This window comes from Eublepharis macularius, chromosome 14 (assembly GCF_028583425.1).
Source record: "Eublepharis macularius isolate TG4126 chromosome 14, MPM_Emac_v1.0, whole genome shotgun sequence".
In the NCBI taxonomy this organism is placed as follows: Eukaryota; Metazoa; Chordata; class Lepidosauria; order Squamata; family Eublepharidae; genus Eublepharis; species Eublepharis macularius.
Window position 1 is genome coordinate 59,499,908 of NC_072803.1, and position 24,882 is coordinate 59,524,789.

General features: G+C 46.8%; 1 protein-coding gene across 1 annotated transcript in view; it reads left to right on the forward strand.

Moving 5' to 3' along the window:
- Window positions 1-24,882, forward strand: part of CRAT (carnitine O-acetyltransferase) — a 46,081-nt gene that overhangs the window by 17,517 nt on the left and 3,682 nt on the right. The window contains exons 4-12 of the mRNA XM_054997382.1: window positions 1,363-1,416; window positions 4,680-4,845; window positions 6,197-6,371; window positions 8,340-8,518; window positions 9,115-9,215; window positions 11,792-11,911; window positions 13,899-14,021; window positions 20,494-20,629; window positions 23,832-23,894. Of these exons, the coding sequence (XP_054853357.1) occupies window positions 1,363-1,416; window positions 4,680-4,845; window positions 6,197-6,371; window positions 8,340-8,518; window positions 9,115-9,215; window positions 11,792-11,911; window positions 13,899-14,021; window positions 20,494-20,629; window positions 23,832-23,894 (1,117 nt within the window). The remainder of the gene's footprint in view (window positions 1-1,362; window positions 1,417-4,679; window positions 4,846-6,196; window positions 6,372-8,339; window positions 8,519-9,114; window positions 9,216-11,791; window positions 11,912-13,898; window positions 14,022-20,493; window positions 20,630-23,831; window positions 23,895-24,882) is intronic.

Consider the following 24,882-nt stretch of genomic DNA (forward strand, 5'->3'; position numbering starts at 1 on the left):
GCTCCTTTATTTTTAAAAGAAATGCCTTTCACATAAAAGAAAAAGCATGTCAAAGAAATCCAAGTTGGAGAAAGCTGAGTTGGAACTTTTCCCATGACATGATGAGAGTTGAAGCTTTTTCCTAGGGATGGGGGGCATTTAAAACATGCAACCCCGCTACATGTTGCCTGCAGTGAAGAAGTTGCTTTATCACTGCGGGCCAAGCTACACCTGACACCTGACACAGGTTGGACACATGTCAGCTTCCCTCAGGTTTTGATGGGAAATGCAGGTGCCCTGGTCTTACAGCTTGGCTCTCCATTTAAATGAAGTTTAAGAAACCCACACACACACACACACACACACACAGCGGAGGGGAAGGGCGAGAGCCCAACGCCTGCAATCCCCTCCCAACCGCATGTTCTCCCTCCCATAGACTGCCGCTCTGTAAATTTCAATTAAATGGAGAGCCAAGCTGCAAGACCAGGACGCCTACATTTCCCATCAAAACTTGAGGGAAGCTGACAAGTGTCCAACCTGTGTCAGGCATCACTTGTAGCTTGGCTCTTAGTTAGGCTGAATGCAGAAAGTGGTTCTTGGTTCCCTCAGAACAAAGTTCAAACTCTCTTAAAAGAAGGCTTTGCTCTCTCCTTTCCTGATCCTGCAGTTTGCTTTGGGACCACCATAAAATCCAAGCTGGTGCCTCTTGATGGCAAGCCAGTATGGCGTAGTACTTAAAGAGTGTCAGACTGGGAGTCTTTCTACATGAGATGAATTACACGAGGACACGCAAGTGAAGGGACATGCAGTGTTAGCCGGGATGCTGAGATTTAAAAGATAGATCGGAAGGCTCTGTCAGTTTCACCTCTCTGGAGCCAGCAAAGATCACTCCTCAGAGAGTTTGTTTTTTCTTTGCCTCCAGAAGGGGAGGTGAAATTGACAGTGACTTCAGGGAGACAAAGATGAAATAAACAAATCCTCTGAGAAGCGATCTTTGCGGCTCTAGAGAGGTGAAATTGGCAAAGCCGCCCGATCTGTCTTTTAAACTACCCGTACGGGCTAACATTGAGTCTCCCTTCACTTGAGCATCCTCCTGTAATTTGTCTCGTGTGGAGAAACTCTAGGATCTGGGAGACATAGGTTCAAATCCCCCTTCTGCAGTGGTGTCTTGCAGAGCCTTGGGCCAGTCAATACTGTCTCACCCTTCCCTTACAGGGTAGTTGTAAAGACAGAACAAAGGAGGGGAGAACGATGTTGTAAGCTACCTTGGGACCTTACTGGAGAGAACAGCAGGGTATAAAATAAATAAGATTAAAAATAAATACAAAGTAAAATCAGCAATTTGTCTGCATTTCATTGTGTATATTTGTTTGGATTTTCCAGGTTTGCAGCTAAACTGATTGAAGGCGTCCTGGACTTCAAGACTATGATTGACAAGTGAGTTGGAAACATTTCCTGATTTACAGGTTGCTGCTTCATCTCAGCAGTTCATCTAGTTTCTGGGAGCGTACGGGCAGGGTAGTACATGTGGCTTTATGTACCTCTGTGGGTTTTCCATGAAAACGCAGAACCTGGAATGGGTACGCGAAGGAGAATCATAGGTTTAATTTCACGTACAAAAGCACGTTGCCACTTCTCATGACTGTAGGTGTACTTTTTCTCCTTTCACTTTAATGTTTTTGTCCTGCTGATGATTGTACAGGGGTAAAGTGAAGTCCTAGGATCGCCAACACTTGACTTTTGCACCTCTGAGTGGTAGAAAAGAGCAAGAGTCTAATAGAACCTATAAGACCACAAAATTTGTGGTAGGGTATGAGCTTTTGTGAGCCACAGCTTGTCAGGGCTTGCTGCGGCTGCCACTGGGCGTGGCACTGGGCAGTCTGCTCCTGACGTCACAGGGGGGCCAGGGACTCTGCAGGACCCTGCTCTGTGGAAGGAGGGGCGGTATACCTCACCCAGACTCCCTCTCAGCCCACTCGCTGGCCTGCTCAACCTGGCCTGCTTACCCTCTGCATCCTCCTTCATCTCCTCCTTCCAGAACTCTCCTCCAAGCCACCACCCTTGCATCCTACTGCTCTCACTCCACATCATCGCTCCTCACTCACACCCACCACCTCAGAGCTCTTCCTAGCCACCTTATATAGGGCTTCCTTTCCCCGCCCTGCCCTCCTTCTGGGCTTGTTCCCTCTCCTGACTTGGCCCAGCTGTGCCTTCCCTCAGGTGTTTCCCTCCTACCACTAATCCCTTCTTGGCTTCCTTGCCTTGCTGGCAGGGTGGGGTTGAATGCGAGCCATCCCCAGCTGAGGTCTCCTTGGCCTTGCTCATGAGGAGCTGCCCTAGCCGGCTTCTGTGCTGCTGAGCCTGCCTGGCCTTGCTCGCGAGGAGCTGCCCTGGCCAGCTTTTGTGCTGCTGAGCCTGTCTGGCCTTGCTCGCGAGGAGCTGCCCTGGCCAGCTTCTGTGCTGCCTGTTCATTGATGCTGGGAGGGGCTACCCATCTCCTCCCCCAGAATGCCTGTGGCAGCTCCACCTGGAGGGGCTTGGCTCCTAGCACCTCCTGAGCCAGGCTGCTGTCCTCTAGCCAGGGTGTGGCTCTGGGCTGTGGTGGCTGCTTCTCCTCCTTGGAAGGTAAGGGCTCTGTCTGGGCTGTTGCTGTGTCCCTGTTCCCCTTGCCTTGGCCCTTTTCCTCTAGCCTGCTTAGCCCCCTTTCTCCCCCATGGTGGGTGGGACTAGCTGGCTTCTCCCTGCTCCCTCCAGCCTTCTGAGGCTTTGGCCTTTTGCCCCTTCCCCCTGGAGTAGGCAGGGTCTGGCTCTGTTTGCCAGACAGAGCAGCTGAACTGCTGTCTCCCGGCTGCCCCCTGCCGCTGTCTGCCAGCAAGTCCGGGGGCTGGGCTGCTGACCCCGGACACAGCTCACTTCTTCAGATACAGCTAGAATGTGAGTCCATCTGTCCTTATATCTTGGGGAGTGGAGTGATTGCAGAAGCCGAATAACAATAGCCGGTGAATGACAATAGCAGGCATGATTGGATAGGGTGGGATATGCAGAGGAGTAGTGGGTGTGGAGAAATCAGCATTGGTAATGAGACAGGAAACCTAGGTCTTGATTCAGTCCAGGTAGACGCATTGTCTTGAGCTTCGTTATCAGTTGCAGTTCAGCCATCTCTCTTTCTAATCTCCCTTTGAAAAGTAGGATAACTGCTACTTTTAGGTCACCAACTGAATGTCCTGGAAGGTTAAAATGTCCCCCCACTGGTTTTTGAACATTTTGGTTTCTGATGTCAGACTTACGTCCATTAATTCTTTGTCAAAGGGGCTGGCCATTGTTGATGTGATGGCATACATCACATGGGAGGATGAGCAGAAGTATGAACCTGAGATGGTATGGCTGATGTTGTTGGGTCCACTGATGGTGTTGCTTGGATCTCTATGAGAGCAAAGTTGGCATCTTGGTTAGTAGCAGGCCTTGGTACCAGAGTCCATGTTAGTGTTAAATAGTTTATCATTGTGGATGAGTAGTGGTTTCAGGGTAGCAGGCTCTTGATGGACATTAGATTTGATCATCTATTGTTGCTATGGCTTTCAGCTAATTCAATAAAGACTGGTTGATTGAATGGTATTTCAAGAGAATAAAAGGTCACTGCAAATACCCTTCCCCTATATCAGGTGGGAAGTAGAATAACCACATCAATCGCTCTGATTTTTATTTATTTTTTACTTCATTTATACTCCTCCTTTCTCCCCCAATGGGAACCCCAAACAGCTTATATCGTTCTTCTGTCCTCCATATTTTCCTCCCAACAAACCCTGCGAGGTAGGTTAAGCTGGGAGTCTGTGACTGGCCAATGGTCACCCAGCTCGTTTCCACAGCAGAATACAAAAATGAGATGCCCAGATACTAGTCCATCACTAGACAGGTGGACTGAGCACGCGTGTCACTGGCCCAGTGTGCTTCATAGCTTAATTGCTAACAATTAACAATTAGCAATTGTTAGCAATTAGTGCCAGCTTATGACCACTTAGAGTTTATTTTATATTCTATTAACTTTCTTATAATTTTTGCATTATTTCTTTGGAATTGTTTTTCATTCTGCCTTAGTTAGTTGGTCATGGCTATTGCTTCTTTCCTGGTTTAATTACCGTGACTCTCTCTTTGTTCTGTGGTTTGTTTTGGACCCAATCCTGGCCATTCAGGGCCAAAATTGGGACCAAAATGGCAAAAAGGAGCTGAAAATGGCTGAAAAGGGCCCCAAAATGGTCAGGATCGGGCCGCTGCTGAGCGGGACAGTGATCCACCACCTGTAAGAGGCCCAATCATGGCCATTTTGGGACCAATCCTGGCTGTTTTAGGCCTAATCCTGGCCATTTGGGGCCCAATCCAGGCCAAAATGGGCCCAAAATGGCCAAATATCAGGTGGGCGGGGCTACCTGACATGTGACCTCTTTGGAGAACTACCAGAACTGCGTTCCTGCGCGTTCCCCCTCAAAAGGAGCCCTGGCTATATCTAAGAATGGCCCGTAAAACCTGCTGAGACTCTTGCCTCCCCCTCCTGAAATCTGAAGAGGAATCTCCTGAGAAAACTGCCCAGTTTTCAGAAGGGAAGAGCCTCCTGATCTCCACGCTTTTGTGTCTGAGCCCCTGGCTTCAGAAAAGATGAGCATTCCTGGCCTGTTTTTGAATCCTCCTTCTGTTCTCTGCGCTAGTGAAACGCTTCCTGTGGAATACCTTGGCGGGAAACCTCTCTGCATGAACCAGTACTACCAGATCCTCGCCTCCTGCCGCATACCTGGCCCCAAACGGGACTCCGTTGTGAACTACGCTAAAGGAAAGAAGCCCTCCACCCACATCACCGTGGTCCACAACTTCCAGGTGCCCCTCGCCTTCACAGACTTCTCTAGGCCAAACTGTTACACGCCACCCCCACCGTGTTTGGTCTTCACGTGTCTCTCCCCATGTCATGTCAAACATGGAGGCTCAGGCCCTAGAGCTAAAGGGCGAAACTGACCCCTCTCTCTCTCTCTCTGTTTTTACCCCGCTGTTGATCAACGGCAACCTGTGTGCTTCTCTTCCTTTGTTTTTCTTTGCAAGAGCCCTGTGAGGAACACAAGGCTGAGAGAGAGTGGCTGGTCTGTTTATCCAGTGTGCTTCACGGCTGAGCGGAACTTGAACCCAGGGCTCTGTTAGTCCAACACTGCCTGCTAGGCCACACTACATCCTTCCTCCCTTCCCCTGAATCCTCTGTGCACGTTAAAAAAAATTGCAGAGAAAGGTTGTTCTCGAGATCAGGTAATGGTGGGCTGCCAAAACCAGCCAGAATTTGTAAACTGAGTAGTTGAACCTAACAGAAGAAAGGGGTGGGTCCAGGTCACAGGAAGGATGAGCGTGAACATTGTGCCTGAGGAACCACTTTCTGCTCTGAAACTTCAGAGAAGAAATTAAACAATAAGTGGGCCATGGGCCTGCTGAACAGGAATACCGAATGCTCCTGGAGAATTTGACACTTGACTCTAACACTTAACTTGTGGCTCTTAACTATAGTTAGCAGGGCAGGCTAATCAGTTGCTTCCCGACTTGTACAGCTTTATTTCTTACTAGCAACAAAGCCCATTGTGGGGGCGAAATACAACAGGCTGTAGAAAGCTGGGGCTCGGGAAGGCTGGCAGATGGGCTGGGAATTAATGCTTCCACCACGACCCGATTGGTGCTGGGGGAAGGCAGGGTGGGTAGGCTGGGCATTGCCCCCTCTACCGCATCCCAATCCCCTTAGAGCGGCAGTGTTCCTGGCCTCTCTTATTTAACCCCTCCCCCCTTCGCCAAGGAGGTGAGGTGGTATATGTGGTGTCCCCCCCCCTCCTCTCTCATTTTATTTTCACCATAGTCCTCAGAAGTAGGTTAGGCTGAGTCAGGGACTCCTGACTGAGTGGGTATTTGAACCCAGGTCTTTCCCAGTCTTCATTTGATGCTCACATCCACCCCGAGTGCCACTGGCAGTACATGGTGAAAGTCATTTCAATAGCCTGATGGTCACTGCACCCTGCTCGCTCTCCAAAATCCTAACCTGAGCCTATTTTTTGAAGTCAAATGAGCCTTTTGTGGAAGTGGGCCAGGTCAAGTCAGAGGGATGTTTTGCAGGATTTCAGTTTCATTTCAAGACAAATAGCCTATGGTAAGGTGCCTTATTGGGAGTGACAGCTCTTCTCCTCTCCTCCTTCTTCCCCAGTTCTTCGAGCTGGATGTCTACAGCAGTGACGGCAGCCCCTTGACCACCGACCAGATCTTCATCCAGCTGGAGAAGATCTGGAACACCTCCCTCCAAACCAACAAGGAGCCAATTGGGATCCTGACTACAAACCATCGCAACAGCTGGGCCAAGGCCTACAACAACCTCATCAAAGGTCTGTCTCCATGCCCCTGGAAAAACCTCTGTGTGAGTTGCTGCGTTGGCCTTGCTTCCTTCCAGTCAGAAGGTCCATTCCAGTCAGAACAGGCAGAAGTAGCAGATTGAGCTCAACTGTTGGTGGATGGGGGGCTCCGTTACATACTCTTAGGACAAAATAGTGCCAGCAAGAATTTAATTTTTAAAAAACTCTGGCAGACAAAACCTGTGAATTTGGTGTTCTGCTCAGCTGTGGAGCTCAGTAGGTGACCTTGTTCTCTCTACCTAGCCCGCCTCACAGAGTTACTGTGAGGATCAAATGTACTTGGGTGGATCAATTTTCCTCGAGCGCTTTGAAAGGAAGAGCACTATGTGTATGGAATAAAAGGAAATAATCTGGAATTAAAGTAGCTGTCTCAAAATTTCTAACAATGCTTGCTGAATTGGGACAAGAGTTTGTAAAAGAGAGAAGTCCTGTGGCCAGCCTGTGCCTGAATTCTGCCCCTTCAGATGCTTGTCAGATGCATATCCCATAAAAGAATGTTCTTCTGTACAAACAACATTCACTTCATGTAGAAAGCTCTCCTGCCAGCGTAGAACCTAGAAGCCTTGTCCCTATGGTACTAGTTTTCTGATTGCAGGAATCTATTTTAAAATGTAGGCTTATTTTATCGTGTGACCACACACACTTCAGACTTCCCTGGAACCCATACGCTGATTGACCAGTTCAGTGGCAACTGATCTGTAATTTCTCTTAAATCCCACTTCAAGTCCCTATTGGCGAGAAAGATGGCTTACAAATGAAGTAAAATAAAAAATAAATACCGTAATTCTCAGGAAAGGCAGATGAGAAGGTCCAGCAACCCTGATTTTTGGGGCTTCCACCCATTGTACTTATGAGGACTGTTATGCATCCATTTATTCATTTATCCTTACACCATGAAATAATAATAACAACAACAACATTTGATTTATATACTGCCCTTCAGGACAACTTAATGCCCACTCAGAGCGGTTTACAAAGTATGTTATTATTATCCCCACTACAACAATCACCCTGTGAGGTGGGTGGGGCTGAGAGAGCTCTGAGAGAGCTGTGACTGACCCAAGGTCACCCAGCTAGCTTCAAGCAGAAGAGTTGGGAGTCAAACCCAGTTCTCCAGATTAGAGTCCTGCCGCTCTTAACCACTATACCAAACTAAGCCTAGCAAATGGCAGATCACATGTGATCAACCTGTTTTGCATAAAAACACAAACCCATAAATCTTTTTTTTAAAAATAAAATTTACACAAAATTAATTATACAAAAATATACAGAATCATAGAAGGAATAAAAAATGACAAGTATTATCCAAACAACCCAACAAAAAACCCTCATATCAGTCATTTAAACTACCTTACAACAAATAAAAACATTTACAGTAGACAAAATTACAATAAAAACAGGAGAGACCAGCAAAGATGTCAATAAGAAACGTACCGCTCCCTCCTTCACCCATAAATCTTGAGAGCCCCTTACAATGGTGGGTTGGATCGTGCCTCGTTTTTCCGCTAACCGAAGATGCTTCCCGCGGCGGAACAGAACATTCCTCTCCTCCCTCCCCACTGCAGCCCACTGATCTCCCCCAAACGCTACTCCTGCAGAACAAGGGACGCTCAGGAAACCCACAAGGGGGGCAAGTCACAGGTCTGCAGTAGGAAGGGGGAGTCTGTGGAAATTACACCTCCTGTTTACTGGAAAATTTAGTCTGCATCCCACCCTGAAAGAATTAAAAATAATGAAACTGAGACTTGCATGCATATGCCTTCTGCTTTAATGCAAGCCTGCAGAACCTGCTGCCCTTCGGACCAGAAAGATGCCTTTTCCCGGAACCAAAACTGGTTTCTGGTTTGGTGGCAGCTTGCCTGTGGTGCCTGGGGCCCCGTGTTCTGCCAGGGTAGGAGTTCTGTTGCCCGACCCACTTGCTCCATGTCCTTCTCTCCTCAGACAAGACCAACAAAGAGTCTGTGCGCTCGATTGAAAAAAGCATCTTCACCGTTTGTCTGGATGCGCCAATGCCCCGGGTGTCGGATGACATCTACAAGAGCCGGGTGGCTGCTCAGATGTTGCACGGTGGGGGGAGTCGCTGGAATAGTGGAAACCGTTGGTTTGATAAAACCCTTCAGGTGGGTGACGCCCCTTGGAGCTGGTATAACATAGCAGAATGAAAGAATGAGCCTGTGTTTTGGGAGGTCACCAGTAGAATACATTATGTGTCCGTAGGAGGAACCTGGTTGGAGGAACCTGGTTGGTAGAAGCCAAGTCCTAGGGCAGTGTCACATACAGGGTTGCAACAGGCAACCTCATTCCGCTGCGTTTCTGCATCAGGAGAGACTGATCCAGTTGTACCCACAGTGCAGCAGTATATCACAGTTAGACTTCCCCAGTGGAGGCTGATAGGCAGGAAGGAAGTGCTGGTCACTGAATTGTGGAGAGGAGCAATGGGCAGCTGTGTGTGGATGAAAATGCTGGGCTCACAAGAGCCTTGAAATAGCTTTCACAGTACGCTAACAGTTCTTGCACCATTTGGGGGTTGCAGCTCTCAGACACTAGCCCATTCTCTTGCTGTGCACGAACGAGTCAGCCTCTGCTTTCCTTGCTGAAGGCTGTGCATGCATGTCTGCGGTATTCTCCCATTAGCGCCTAAAGCCAAAGATTCCCTTTCTCTGGCTAGTCCACACACGATCTCTGTAGCTTGTCTTCCCTCTTCATTGCCTTGCAGTTCATCATCGCTGAGGACGGCTCGTGCGGGTTGGTGTACGAACACGCTCCTTCGGAGGGTCCCCCCCTCATCGCCCTGGTGGACCATGTTGTGGAGTACACGTAAGGCTCTGTTACTTTTCCGTAAAAGGGACTGATCTTCCAAGGCATGGATACAATTATCTTCTGGGGGGACTTCTTCAAAGGGAGCACTGGTGCAATGGCAAAGAGCAAGCTGGGGTGCAGGAGGCTGTCGGTTTGTTTCTCATTATCCAAGAGCAGCTCTGACTCGGGTGGCTTAGGATAGCCCAGTGTCATCAGGCCTCAGAAGCTAACCAGGGTCGGATCTGGTTAGTACTTGGATAGGAGACTACAAAGGCATTCCAGAGCCCCTACGGAGAGGCAGGCAATGGGCAAACCATCTCTGCTCATCTCTTGTACGAAAAGGAAACTCAAAGTAGCTCAAGATACTATGAACATCTGTAAAACCATGGCTAAAGGCAGAGATTTCAAACAGAAGACCAGAAGCATTTGGACAGTCTCCTTCAGTGGTCAGCCAAACAGTAGAAGTACAGTAGTTTTATAGCACAAGAGTTAAAACTTCCACTAAATTGCATCCAGAATGAACGGACAATTAACAAGGATTTCTGGGAGTACGTCACACCTTTTTAAACATCCATAGGGCCATGTTCACAGTTCTGTTGTCCACTGTTTTATCATTTCGTAGAAAAAGAGCGGGAGGAACTCATTAGCATAACTCATTAGCATACGCCACGTCCCTTGCCATCACTGGAAGTGTGTCATTAGCATAACTGATTTGCATATGCCACACCCCCTGACATCACCTATCCTGGCTGTTTCGGCCCCAATCCAGGCTGAAACGGGCCCAAAATGGCCAAGAGTCAGGTGGGTGGGGCCACCTGACATGTGACCTCTTTGGGGAACTGCCAGAACTGCATTCCTGAGCATTCCCCCTCGAAATGGGCCCTGGCTCTATCCCCATCAGATCTCTGCTTGCTAACAAAAGGAAGGATTCGCTCTTAAGTCTGGGCGTGTCTCTTAGCTAAACCTCATTCATTCATTCATTCATTCAAGAAATCTCAGGATATATTTCCTGCCATAGAAATTACTCCTCCAGCTCCAGTTATCCAGACAACTGACAATCACTTTGAGCTGTGCCGTATGCTCGTTGTTCACCAGCAAATTACTCTGGATCGGCGCGGAGGGCAATCTCAACTCCCCTCTGTCTGGAGATCAGGGGGCGGGGCCACCAGCCATATGACCATTTTCAAGAGGTTCCGGAACTCCGTTCCACCGCGTTCCTGCTGAAAAAAAGCCCTGGAAAACACCGTCCCTGTCTCAAGTTTTCTTTCAGCTTAGGATCACTTACGTGCAGGTTGTTTGCCACAGCTTGGATGCTATTCCCCACAGCATCATCATGCTTTCATGCACCACCCAAGTTTCCCCAGTTCTCTCCTATGATCTCATCCAAACCTGTTTTACTACCAGGTTTTGGGAAAGATGTGGGTGGTGCCCATGTGGACAAGAAAGTCCAGATCTTATCAGTTCTGCCATATTGGCGCAATTTTCCCTGTCTCAAAGCTGTCCTCCCGCATCCACATTGGTATTTTTTGTTTATTTTTAACCACAGGTTGACATGTTGTAACGTCATCTGTCTATCAGATTTTCTGACTTTTCTGTCCTTTAAAAAAAAACCTTTAGACTTTTTTGTTGCGGAGATGATTCAGGAAACCTGATAGACTGATAGCTACACTGTTACAAAAAATGGGAAAAGCTGGGGATAGCTGCTGCCAAGGGATTGGGCAGGGAAAGTGCAGGGAAACCAGCAGTTGGAAGCCCTGCTGTTATTGTGGCATATCAGCAGTAGCAACGGAAACCACACAAAGCCACATCAGTATGGAAAAACACCCCATCCGTCTGTGACTCTTAGCCTTGATAACAAAAGAATCTCCATCTTCAGAGGAAATATACCCCTGCATACCAGTGGCTAGGGGACCTACCACAGGGAAGAGGGCTGTTGCCTTCATGAGCTTCCCAGAAGCACCTGGCTGGCCACTGCTGGAAACAAGATGGAGGACTAAATGGACTTCTGATCCGTTCCATCGGTGTTCTTTTCATGTGCTCTCCTGACACCCCATAATACGGCAGTATCACACCTGGTCCTTCCCTGCCAACCAACAGTGAAGAATGGAGGAAAGGGAGAAGGGCGAGATGATATCATGTTAGGGTGGATCAAGGGAGCCCTCAAAAGTGGGATTCTCTCTTTGACGGCAGCCTTGTATATCTGTTGAATGTGTTGTTTTACAAGGAAGTCACTGTCTTGTGTGTTCCATTGCACTATATTCCATTGCACTGTTCTTTTACACATTGTTTCTGGCCCTGGCTGGGAACTCCATGTGTTGCGTTGCAGTGGGTGGAGTGTCGGACGAGGATCTAAGAAACCTGGATTTGAATCCTCACACCTAACCTACTTCACAGGGTTGCTGTGAGGACAAAATGAGAGAGAGAAGAGTGTGAGTCACTCTGGGTCCTGATTGAGGAAAGAAGTGGGGTGTATAAAAGAATAAAAACGAAGTCAGTAAATACGCAGCTTTGAGCTGCTTGGAAGGAAGGCAGGGATGCAAATGGAGTGATAGTGCAAAAATAAATTTAACCATTTGGTGGTTTGCCTTTGTCAGGAAGAAACCCGAGATGGTGAGATCTCCCATGGTTCCCTTGCCAATGCCGAAGAAGCTGCGGTTTAACATCACCCCAGAAATAAAGAATGACATTGAGAAGGCAAAACAGAACCTGAACATGTGAGTTACTGGGCAGGGGACAGTCTTCACGCACGGGAACTCTGAAAGAGGAGCCACCTAGAAAACTCACCCACAGGCCGCAACCATGCTGTGCCATCTAGCATAGAGCCCTGAGAATTTCCATTTCCTTTCCTTTACAGTAACTATGAAAACAAATAAAACTCCCCATCGTAGCTAAGGGCCAAGCTACAAGTGACGAATGACACTTGAACGGCAAGTGAACAGACTCACATGTATTCCTCTCTGTTCGCTTGCGCTCCACTTGCACTCCGCTCGATCGAATGGGGTGCAAGTGGAGCGCAAGCGAACAGGGAGGAATACATGTGAGTCTGGATGTAGTAACGACACGAGACAGGATCTGGATGCAAAGTCTGTCCCTCCAAAGATGGAGGCGAGAGTTTTATTAGCTCGTATTCAGGAAGTCCCGGATGCCCAAATATGGTTATAGTAACAGTAACAAGTTACACATTCCATTCTCAGCAAACTAAGCAAAATATGCTGTGATCAGACTTTTGTCTTATCTAGGAAGCATAATGGAAAGAAAGGTACATCATGAACTTCTGAGCATAGAAGAATATTACTTAGAGTGTATGGGAATGTTGTGCTTTGTGAACGATGAGAGAACAAGATGAAACATGTTACAATTACTCCCTGATTCCTGTTGTGGTGTGCCAACTGACCAGAAATCAGGGATGTAAAGAGTTGCCAAGGCAAACTGGGTGGTTTGCCAACTCCAGCTAACCTACATCTGTTCACTTGCCATTCAAGTGTCATTCGTCACTTGTAGCTTGGCCCTAAGATTTTTTTCTTTTTTAAAAAATATTTTTTATTTTTATTATGAAAAAGTTAAAAGATAGAGCAAAAGAAAGACATTACAGTAACACAGCTGCACTGAGCCGACAGCGGCCTACACATCTAATACAACAAAGTAAGAACACCCAGAAAACATCATAAGCATATTATTAATCCATTACAGTTTTTTCCCTACGACACTTCCTCCTTTTGTGTCAAGCAGCTTGTGGCCTAATTAATACCTTCTTTCTGTATTTCAATTTCTTAGTCACCCTAATCCTTATTCTTAAAAATCAAAACCACAAATCATTAATTCATTTTTCTTCGTCTTTCGCAGAAAGTCTATAAAGGGTTTCCAATTTGCTATGAATGTAGACTATGTTTCATCTCTAATCAAATCTGTAAGTTTGGCCATCTCAGCTAAGAGCCAAGCTACAAGTGATGCCTGACACAGGTTGAAGTCCGGTAGCTAAGAAGATTTTCTCAGTATGTTCAGAGTGATTATTTACAATCCCCTCTTTGTTGACTGTGCCGTTTATTTTTCTATTAACAGTATTCATGAGTTCATGACTTGGTATATGCAATAATAACTTTTTAAACTCCCCACCCCCAATCCAGCTGAAACAGTTTCACCAACTGATAAAACTATTGGGTACTGCCTGCTGATGTAGACATGCGCCTACTGTGGAGTTTTCCATATTGCTAAATACGCCATGTAAATTAGTTATACTTTGTTTCAGAAAGATGCCATCACTCTGCTCAGCTTTATGCTCGTTTTTCCAATTTTCTGCTACCGTACCCTGTTTTATCTCTTTCACAGAATATCTTAACTGTTTTTCATTATTATATTTTGCTCAGTGAATGTCCTAGCTGTTGATTATATTGTATTTTCAGTTGTACTGAGATCCCCCTTGGATCTCAGTGAGAAAGGTGGACTATAAAGAACAGCAATAATAATAATAATAATAATAATAATTATAATTATAATTATAATTGAAACAAATTAACAATAACATTAATGGCAAAACAGTCACAGAGACGGAGCACTTATTTCTGCCGTAAGCCAGGACAATGTTATGCGTCAGACCGAGCATCTGAACAGGGAGGTGAAAGGCGAGGTTTGCCAGTTGAGCTCTGTTGCACATCAGCGGCATCCCAAACAATCTCCCTCTTTCTTTCTCTGACCCTTTAATAGCATGGTGCAAGATCTGGATGTTAAGGTGCTTGTATTCCACCACTTTGGGAAGAATTTCCCCAAGTCCGAGAAGATCAGTCCAGATGCTTTTATTCAGATTGCTCTGCAGCTGGCATATCACAGGTGAGTTTTCGGCAAGGGGGCCGCTCAGCTTTTTCCAAGCCTGAGAACTTCAGCAGCAGGATTAGAGTTATGGGCAAGAGTTTCTCAGGTTGTAGTAACTGTCGAACTTTGTTCAGACACTGTACCAAATCATGGTGCCTGCTAACCCTAGTTTACAACCAGTATCAGAGTTTAGACCTACTTGCCCATTTTGGTTTCTGTCCATTGTTTATCCTCCCCCAGCTTCCCGGTGTGGCAGTCTCTGTGAGCAGAACCACAGCCATAATTATGGTTCATGAATGAATACAAGAGCCTTGCTGACTATGAGTGGGATTGTCCTATCATTCAGGGTTTCTGGCAAGATGTCTTAGCTAGGATTGGTAGAACAGCAGGCCAGGTCATCCATCCTGCCCGGGATCTTGCTCTGCTAGATTTGTGGTCCAACTTCTCCCCAAGTAAGTGTAAGAAGGTTATGATTTCTATCTTATTAGCGGCAGCAAGGTTAGCCAGAGCTTCTACTTGGAACGCCAAGGAAGCACCTACTCTAGAGCTATGGCTTGATAAATTATGGACACAATTTGTGATGGGAAAGATCACTGATGGTCTGAAAGCTCACTCCTGTGATGATATGAATAGCAGTTTTGTAAGTACCTGGCTATCGATATTGCAGTATTTTTCTGAGAATGAGATTATTCCATCTGATGTACACCCTCGGGTCTGGATTCTTATCTGAGGGTATGGACGCTAATTGTTTCTCTGATGGGGTTATGAACTGGTTCAGCGCCCCTAATAGTCGGAGAATGGCATTTGCCTCCCTTTTCTTATATTGGCGTTGTCAGTCTTTTCCTTCGCTGGTTTTTCTTTGATGTTATATGTTTAGTATGTTATTTTTTTTAATAAAAATAATTTTTCATTAAAAAAAAGAGCATTGCTGGATTGGACCATCGAGTCCAACATCTTGTTACACTGAGCAACCCTAGAAAGCCAACAAACTCGGCATAGAGGCCAAGACCTTCCCTAGCGTTGCCTCGTAGCTCCAGTATTCAGACATCACAGCCAGTGTTGTGTCGTGGTTAAGAGTGTCAGGCTAGGATCTGAGAGCTAAACTACGAGAGACAAATTACAGGAGGACGCACACCTGAGTATTAGCCGGGAAGCTGAGTTTTAAAAGACAGATTGGAAGGCGTTGTCAATTTTCCCTCTCTACAGAGCCAGCAAAGATACTCCTCAGAGGGTTTATTAATTTCCTCTTCGCCTCCCAGAGGCTCTGTCAGTTTCACCTCCCCTTCTAGGAGGCGAAGAGGAAATAAACCCTCTGAGAAGAACTTTGCTGGCTCTGCAGGGAGAGGAAATTGACAAAGCCTTCCGATCTGTCTTTTACAACTCAGCTTCCCAGCTAACATTGCGACTCTCTTCATGTGCGCGTCCTCGTGTAATTCGTCTCTTGGACCTTAGCTCTCAGAGTGCGTAGAGCAGGAACTGGAAGACCCAGGTTCTAATCCTCGCTCCGCCATGGAAGCTTGCTGGGTGACCTCGGGCCAGTCACACACTCTCAGTCTAACCTTAAAGGGTTGTTGTGAGGATAAAACGGATGAGAGGAAAATGACATCAGCCAATTTGGGTCCCCATTGGGGAAACAGGGAGGGTATAAATGAAGCAAATGAAAAAAAAATGGCTGCCACAAATCATGACTTGCAAACCCATTTCAAGCCATGATTCCTGATTCGCATTTGCAGATCAGTTGCAGGCCATGGTGGTATTTTTTTCTAATTCAGACATTACACCAGATTACAGAATCTAGCCTCAAACTCTAGGCTTGCAGCCGCTTGCTCTGGATCGACATTGCCCACCTTCTGATACCTTCACTATCGCATTCCAAAACGTTTAATTTTTGAGAGTCTGAAAGAATTACTTGTCTTCAGAAGAGGCCACCTCCTGTGTTCCTCCATGAGTCTCTGTTCTGGGTGTGACTCCTGCTCGGGAGAAGGCAAGCCTGGAACAAGTGTATCCACACAGATGCAGGAGGCAGCATCTCTTGGAAATAGGTCAACTTGGCTGCACTTCTGCACGGAGAACGACAGAACAGTCTAAGCATGCCAGGTGCAAAGAGGTGGTGGAATCACCATGCCCAGCAGAGGCTCTCTGGCAGGACGCAGGGGCAGATCTGCGACTTAACAAAGACGCACAATGGAATTTTCCTCTAATTTAATGGTCCCACTTCATTATTAAAGGTATTTCTCCAGGTTTGGGAACAGCCCACGTTTTTAATCAATCACTATAGCTTCAAGACCTTAACAACAACAACAACAATAAACAATAATAATAAACAATAGCAACATTCAATTTATATACCACCCTTCAGGACAACTTAATGCCCACTCAGAGCAGTTTACGAAGTATGTTATTATTATCCCCACAACAAACACCCTGTGAGGTGGGTGGGGCTGAGAGAGCTCCAGAGAGCTGTGACTGGCCCAAGGTCACCCAGCTGGCTTCAAGTGGAGGAGTGGGGAATCAAACCCGGCTCTCCAGATTAGAGTCCCGCTGCTCTTAACCACTACACCAAACTGGCTCTCACACCAAACTGGCTTAAGGATATTTGGATCAAGAGGGTGTACGGCCTAATCCATGCATAGACTGTGGCAGGGCAAAAGCCAGGGACAGACTGCTCCACTCTGGTCCCTGTTGCCTAAGAAATTTATGGGTGGTGATTATGAGGCCTCGTTACTACCTAGTTCCTACAACGCTGCTTTCCTCTCCGCATTCAGCTCCTGAGGCTGATGTCAGAGCAATTGGATGAAGGCAATCTTACGTTAACTGTGGTGAGGGTTGACACCATGAGATTTTTGCTCCCCCATCCAGTCACAGGATTACACTAAGTTAATAATAACATCAACAACATTCGATTCATATACTGCCCTTCAGGACAACTTAATGCCCACTCTGAGCGGTTTACAAAGTATACTATTATTATCCCCACAACAAACACCCTGTGAGGTGGGTGGGGCTGAGAGAGCTTTGAGAGAGCTGTGACTGACCCAAGGTCACCCAGCTGGCTTCAGGTGGAGGAGTGGGGAATCAAACCCAGTTCTCCAGATTAGAGTCTCTGTACTCTTAACCACTACACCAAACTGGCTCTCTAATTTAGGCCTTAATTCTTGCCTATCAGCACCCTTCTCTCACACACATTTCTTTTTCAATCCTCTTTTAATACACATGATGGCAGTGAGTTCCACAGATCCATCCCTGCACTTCATGGGAAAACATGCACTCTCCCCATACTGGAAAACAGTGGGAGTAATAATAAAGGTGTGAGAAATGTCACACCTCTCCATCAGTGGTGGAGGCTTTCTTGGTGAGTTTGCTCCTCACACTTGCTCTAAAGGCAGAGCTTCTCCTCTTTAGTGGCAACAATTGAGGCAGCTTCTCTCCCTTCCGTGTGCAGTGGATAAGAAGTGACAGCAGTATTAACTTAGGCTCGATTTATTTGCTTAACACCACAGAATTCCTCACACATATATGCAAGGGAAATCATCTCTAGATGTTCTCAAAATTAGCTAACTGCACCCAGAATTACGATGTAGCTTCTAAAAATATAAACACATTGAATTAGATGCCTTGAACGGCAAAGGGTTGTGGCTATATCGCTCTGTCACCCCCACCCCCACCACCAAAAAGAGCACCCTTGCAAGCTGCTTTTTTGTCCAGAGCTGATAAGAAGTGGCAAATGTTTTCAAAATCCGCCAGGCCAGTGGTTCTGCTGAGTAGCCCTGAAAGAATTTTTTCTCTGAGAATACATCTAAACGGCAGCATATATAAACGCCTGGCTGTCCCATGGTGTTGTGCACACACACAAGCACTTGTAGGTCTATGGGAACACTGATGGCTTTGTTCAGAAGCATAACCGAGTGCAGGCTTTCCTCCCTGAGTAATGTGCAAGTTCTTTGCAAACCCTAGGTCTTCAGAAGACAATACCAAGTTAAAGGATTTCCATGTCCATGTAGGAGTCCCTCTCAAGAAACAAGAGTTAGCCATGTTAGTCTGTAATTGCAAAATAGAAAAGAGTCCAGTAGCACCTTTAAGGCTAACCAACTTATTCGTAGCATAAGCTTTCGAGAACCACAGCTCTCTTCGTCAGATGCATCTGACGAAGAAAGCTGTGTTTCTCGAAAGCTTATGCTACAAAGCTCTTATCTGACAAAGAGAGCTTATGCTACAAAGCTCTCATCTGATGAGGAGAGCTGTGGTTCTCAAAAGCTTATGCTACAAATAAGTTGGATAGTCTTAGAGGTGCTACTGGACTCTTTTCTACCTCTCAAAAAGTCGTTTTTTCAAAAAGAGTGAAAACTCTTGGCTTTTGAACATGTAAAATAAACCTGAATAACTTTTCAGCTAGGGGATGTTTATGTGGACAATATAAAACAGCTTTCTGGAAGAGCTCTTCTTGCTCACATTTAGAGGGTCTTTCCAGGTGCCATAGGAATCCCCGATGAGCTTGCAATTCTACCTACCAATAGGTAATCATTTAGATAGACTTGTGTGGTGTAGTCAACTGAGTGTCTGATTAGAACCAGGAAGTTCTGCGTTCAGTTCCCTCTTTGGCTTCCTTGCTTAATATGTTGATCTCCTAGGGCTCATTTCGAGGGGGAACGCACAGGAACGCAGTTCCGGCAGTTCCCCAAAGAGGTCACATGTCAGATGGCCCTGCCCACCTGACTCTCGGCCATTTTGGGCCTGTTTCGGCCTGGATTGGGGCTGAAATGGCTTGGATCGGGCCTCTGAAGGGTGGTGGATCACTCTCCCGCTCATCAGTGGCCTGATCCTGACCATTTTGGGCCTCTTTTCAGCCCCTTTTTGCCATTTTGGGCCCAATTTTGGCCCTGAATGGCCAGGATTGGGTCCAAAACCTCCAGAATGGGTGATGTCAGGGGGTGTGGCATATGCAAATCGGTTGTACTAATGACACACTTCCGGTGATGGCAAGAGGCGTGGCATATGCTAATGAGTTATGCTAATGAATTATGCTAATGAATTCCTCAAGCTCTTTTTCTACGAAATGACCCCTGTGATCTCTACCCAGTCACCGGTCGTTTTCACACTGCTTACTGGCCACGGAACATCGTGCCGAGCCCCTGGAACGACAACGTCTTCCTGGTGCAATTTTGCACGAGAACTGTTCTCATGCGAAATCGCACCAGGAAGACGTTGTCGTTCTGGGAGCTCGGCGCGATGTTCCGTGGCCGGTAAGCAGTGTGAAAACGGCCACCATCTCTCAGCCTAATCTACTTCATGGCGTTGTTGTGAAGAGAAAAAGGAGTGCTGCTCCTTGGTGGAGGAACAGGACATATCTACTCCAGCTTCCTGTTTCCCTCTGTATCTGACCAGATGCCCGTTAAGGCCCGCAGGGGCGGCCTTGAGGCCCAAGCTTTCTCTTGAGGCCGCCTCCATAGCAATTGGCATTGAAGTATACTCGTCTTAATATGGAGGCTCTCTTTAGCCATCCACGCAAATATTTTATTATTTTTTTTATTTTTATTTTTTCAATTTATATACTGCCCATCCCCAGGGGCTCTGGGCGGTGAACGGTTAAAATCGATAAAAACAAAAACTAAAATCAATATACAAATAATAAAACAAATTAACAAGGTGCAGTGGTGGGGAGAACCTTCCCCACCCCAAAGGTGGGAGGCCGACATGGCTCCGCCCCCTTCAATCACCGAACGCCTGGCGGAACAGCTCTGTCTTACAGGCCCGGCGGAACGATAGTATGTCCCGCTGGGCCCGGGTTTCCATTGACAGAGCGTTCCACCAGGCTGGGGCCAGGACTGAAAAGGCCCTGGCCCTGGTTGAAGCGAGGCGGGCTTCCTTAGGGCTGGGGACCACAAGTAAATATTTATTCACTGATCGAAGCAATCTCCGGGGAACGTACAGGGAGAGGCGGTCCCGAAGATATGCCGGTCCCAACCCGCTCAGGGCTTTAAAGGTAAGAACCAACACTTTGAACCTGATTCGGAATTCAACCAGAAGCCAGTGCAGCTGGCGCAGGACAGGTGTGATGTGTGACTGGTAAGGTATACCAGTCAGGACCCGTGCCACCACATTCTGGACCATGAATAGCCATTCATGGATGTCTCCTTTGCCTGATCCCCTTCTAAAGCCTTCTAAGTTAGTGGCCATCACCATATCTTTTGGTAGTAAGTTCCCAAGTGAATTGTGTATCGTGTGAAGAAGTCATTGAGTGATTCCACACACGTTGGATAATGCACTTCCAATCCTCTTTATCCACTTGGAACAGATTATTTTGTGTGCGGAACAAAAAATCCACCTCAAACGATTGATGAAGTGCATTGAAAGTGCATTATCCAATGTGTGCAGAATCAGCCCTCCTGTCTTTTGCCGGTCTACAAAGATGATTCTTTCCCTCTCAAATCTTTGGAACCAAGTACCAAGTCAGATTCCGATTCAACCTGAGTTTTTCCTCTCTTCCTTTTAGGATGTACGGACAGGTCTGTGCCACTTACGAAAGCGCCTCCCTCCGAATGTTCCGCCTGGGTCGGACAGACACAATCCGTTCTGCCTCCATAGATTCCACCGCGTTTGTGGCAACCGTGGATGATTCTGGCAAGCAGGTACCAGATGTTGGTCTCCTGTCTCAACCCATTAGTAGGACTTTCTCAAATTAATAATATTCAGCATTTGTGCACTTCTTTCAAAGTGCTTCATACGCATTAGTTAGTTGTTGTCTGTCTTGTACTGCTCATACAGCTATTGCCTTAAGCAGAAATTAAAATGGGAAGAACCTTACAGGATATCATGTTCTGATGTTTAATTATTGCCCCCAGGGCTTTTTTTCAGCAGGAAGGCAGTGGAATGGAGTTCCGGAACCTCTTGAAAATAGTCACATGGGTGGTGGCCCCGCCCCCTGATCTCCAGACAGAGGGGAGTTGAGATTGCCCTCCATGCCTTGGAGCATGCACGGAGGGCAATCTAAACTCCCCTCTGTCTGGAGATCAGGGGGCGGGGCCACCACCCATGTGACCATTTTCTCAGAGGGCAACCCACTGAGTTCCACCACCTCTTTTCCCAGAAAAAAACACCTGAAAGCCCTTATATATTTTGCCACAGAAAGTGTAACGGAATCATTTGTATGCAATAATAACCATGTCACCTGCACTCCCATATTAGGTAATTCCATATTTTTAAGTCCTTTTATGGAGGACTCTCGTCAGGCCGGATTCAGATATAGGCATGCACTTAAAAAGTCTTTCCTATAGCAGATCATTACATTCCTGGCAAGAGGTACACCTCAATGATATTTTAGATTTGTTACGGATGCAGTACACAAGTGATACTATTAAAGAATCTTTGTTTCTTCTTTATTGTTTTATTACAGCACAGCTATATACAGCCTGCCTGAGGAGGTCAGGAGAGCCCCCACTCTCCTGGCTTTCCACAAACGATGCAAAACCGAATGATTCAAAAAGGCTTTTTACTCAGATAGGAGGGCTGTATTGTAGGGAGGGGGTCTCAGATGCTTCGCTAATGAATTAGGAATTATAGACTTCACCACTATATTGTACTGGATTCCTGCAAATGCTATGTCTTTGTGAACCTGGCATTGTTTATGGAAATGTTCTTGATATTGACTGTACCAGGGGTCATTTCGTAGAAAAAGATCTGCAGGAATTCATTAGCATAACTCATTAGCATATGCAACACCCCTTGACCTCGCCGGAAGTGTGTCATTAGCGTAACTCATTTGCATATGCCCAGGGGTCATTTCGTAGAAAAAGAGCAGGAGGAACTCATTAGCATATGCCATGCCCCTTGTCATCACCGAATAAGTGTCATTAGTATAACTGATTTGCATATGTCACACCCCCTGACATCACCTGTTCTGGCTGTTTTGAACCCAATCCTGGCCATTCAGGGCCGAAATTGGTCCCAAAATGGCAAAAAGGGGCTGAAAATGGCTGAAAAGGGGCCCAAAATAGTCAGGATCAGACCGATGATGAGCAGGACAGTGATCCACCACACTTCAGAGGTCCTATCCAGGTTGTTTTGGCCCCAATCCAGGCCGAAACAGGCCCAAAATGGCTTAGAGTCAGGTGGGTGGGGCTACCTGACATGTGACCTCTTTGGGGAACTGCTGGAACTGTGTTCTGGTGCGTTCCCCCTCAAAATGAGCCCTGCATATGCCACACCCCTGACCTCACCTATCCTGGCTGTTTTGGACCCAATCCTAGCCATTCAAAAGGGGCTGAAAATGGCTGAAAAGGGGCCCAAAATGGTCAAAACTGGGCTGCTGCTGAGCGGGAGAGTGATCCACCACCCGTCAGAGGCCCGATCCTGGCTGTTTTAGGCCCAATCCTGGCCATTTTGGGCCCAATCCAGGCTGAAACGGGCCCAAAATGGCCAAGAGTCAGGTGGGCGGGGCCACTTGTCATGTGACCTCTTTGGAGAACTGCCGGAACTGCGTTCCTGTGCGTTCCCCCTCAAAATGAGCCCTGGATTGTACTAATCTCACACTGTGTAATCCGCCTTAAGTCTCAGTGAGAACGGCGGACAATAAATGACATAAATAAAAATAAATGGATAAACTCAATGAAAATTGCTCTAAGAAGCAAGCTTGCAGCTCTGCGCATGGTCTGTCTGTAAACGAACCGTCCAGTCTGTCCCTGTTGTGGATACCAGTTGCTGGGTACGCTTTGGCCTTTGTGCCTCTGCTTATGGACCTTGGAGGGCATTTGGCTGGCCACTGTGGGGAAACAGGATGCTGGACTAGGTAAGACTTTGGTCTCCTTCAAGGGGGTTGCTTTTAGGATGCCATGCTGAGAAAGAGGAGATGAGACTGAGCGGATGAGCGAGCTTTTCTCACTCGGCTCATCTTCGCTGTTCTTCGGTTGCTAGGGGAAATGGGGCAGGAGGAAGAATGGCTCTCAGTGGTTCCTTCTTTTTTAGCATGATGTCCAGGTAGATGCTTCCAGGCTTTGTGCTGCTAGTTGTCCACAGGAAGCGTTCTGTACCATTAACAGTTGGAAGCCTGGCTGGTGTGTTTTTTTCATGTGCAGAAGGCTACATGTAGCCCAACCTCTCAGTAGGGCTTTACAGGCAAGCCTCTCCAATTTCCCTTTGATGTCATGGAGGAACTGTTAGAAGGCAGCTTTTCACAGGGTGCACAAACCAGACTCCCTTTCTGTCCCGTCTGGCTGGAAACAGAGAATAGTCCTATTCAAAAAGAGTCCAGTAGCACCTTTAAGACTAACCTGCTACTGGACTCTTTTTGATTTTGCTACTACAGACTAACACGGCTAACTCCTCTGGATCTAGTCCTGTTCAGACAGTTAAAGGTGGTTTGGAAATGATGTCTGTGTTTTGCACAGCATTCATCCCACTTCTGTCTGTGGATAAAAAGATGATGTAGGGTTTTTTATTGTTTCAAAAACCCGCTTGACCTGTTTGACTAGAGGTGTGAGTGGAATATAATTGGTAATATGTACATCTTTGGAGGAAGTGGAGGAGGAAGTCCCTTTTCAAACAACTTTCAAACAACGGTTGTGAAAAATAAATATATTTCGTTGCGCATTCTGACCGTGGTTTTTGGTTGCCAATAATTATTCTTGTGTTTTAATGTGTCAGGTTCTTTTTTAATTATAAGCTGCATGGAGTTGCATGAAATAGGTGGGGGAAACTGTTTTGTAATATATTTAAATTGTAAAAGTCTGTGGAAACTGTCGGTGCAGATGTATGCAAGAGCTGAACACTCTGTTACGCCGACTGGCTGTTCACAGGGAGGGCAGATTTCACCAGCTGTGCTATTTATCTCTTTAGGACCAGGAGAAGGCAGAACTGCTGAGGAGGGCAACCCAGGCCCACCGAGCCTACACTGACCTGGTGAGTGCCTCTGTCCATATCCCAAAGCAATTTCCCTGAGGTTTCTGTGTTTAGATTGGAAAGAGCTGGCGATTGCAGATTTCTTATCCTCGTGTTACAGAGTTTGGAAAAGGGGGGCCTTCCAAAACTCCTCCATTCTCTGCAGTTAATTTTTTTTCCCAACAGGGTTTTTCTGCCTGAGGCACCCCAGCAACGCTTTACAAGGTGCCGATGCCTTTTTTCTGCTTTGGATTTTAGTTCGGTGTTTCCGTCCTGCTTTTTCTCCCCTCTGTGGGCGTGGAAGGGATGACTCTAAGCAGCTTGCCACAGAAACAGTAAAAATACAGTTTGGGCAATGAAGACAAATATCCGGCACTACTCCAGTTCCTGGGCTGGCTCTCTTAAGGGCTGAGGGCTGAGAGCCCTTTAGCTTCTGCCCTCTCACTTGGGCCACAGACTTGCATCCTGGGCCATGTCCAGGTTTTAAACAGAGGAGTAACAGAAGCTCCACCCAGATCCTGTTCAGCTGGCCCAAAGGCATTTCTAACCTTATTTATTTATTTATTATTTATTATATTAGATTTTTAGTCCGCCCTGCCTGCCAGGCAGGCTCAGGGCGGAGTACAACATTTCAATTTACATAAATACAGTTAAAAACAGATAAAACAGTATACAAATAACACTAAAACAAGTTTATACAATACAGCTTCTCTTCAGATGGCGATGATAAAATACTGCTTTTCAAGTCCTGGTTCATATGTAGGGTGGTGGACAGATCTTTAGTGTGGCCAGTGGGGGCCCAGCCTAGCCTCCACCATATGCCTGGCGGAACATCTCTGTCTTACAGGCCCGGCGGAAAGATAATAAATCCCGCCAGGCCCTGGTTTCCTCAGACAGAGAGTTCTACCAGGTCGATGCCAGGACCGAAAAGGCCCTGGCTCTGGTCGAGGCCAGGCAGGCCTCCCTTGGGCCAGGGACCACCAACAGCTGTTTGTTGAACGAAGCATCC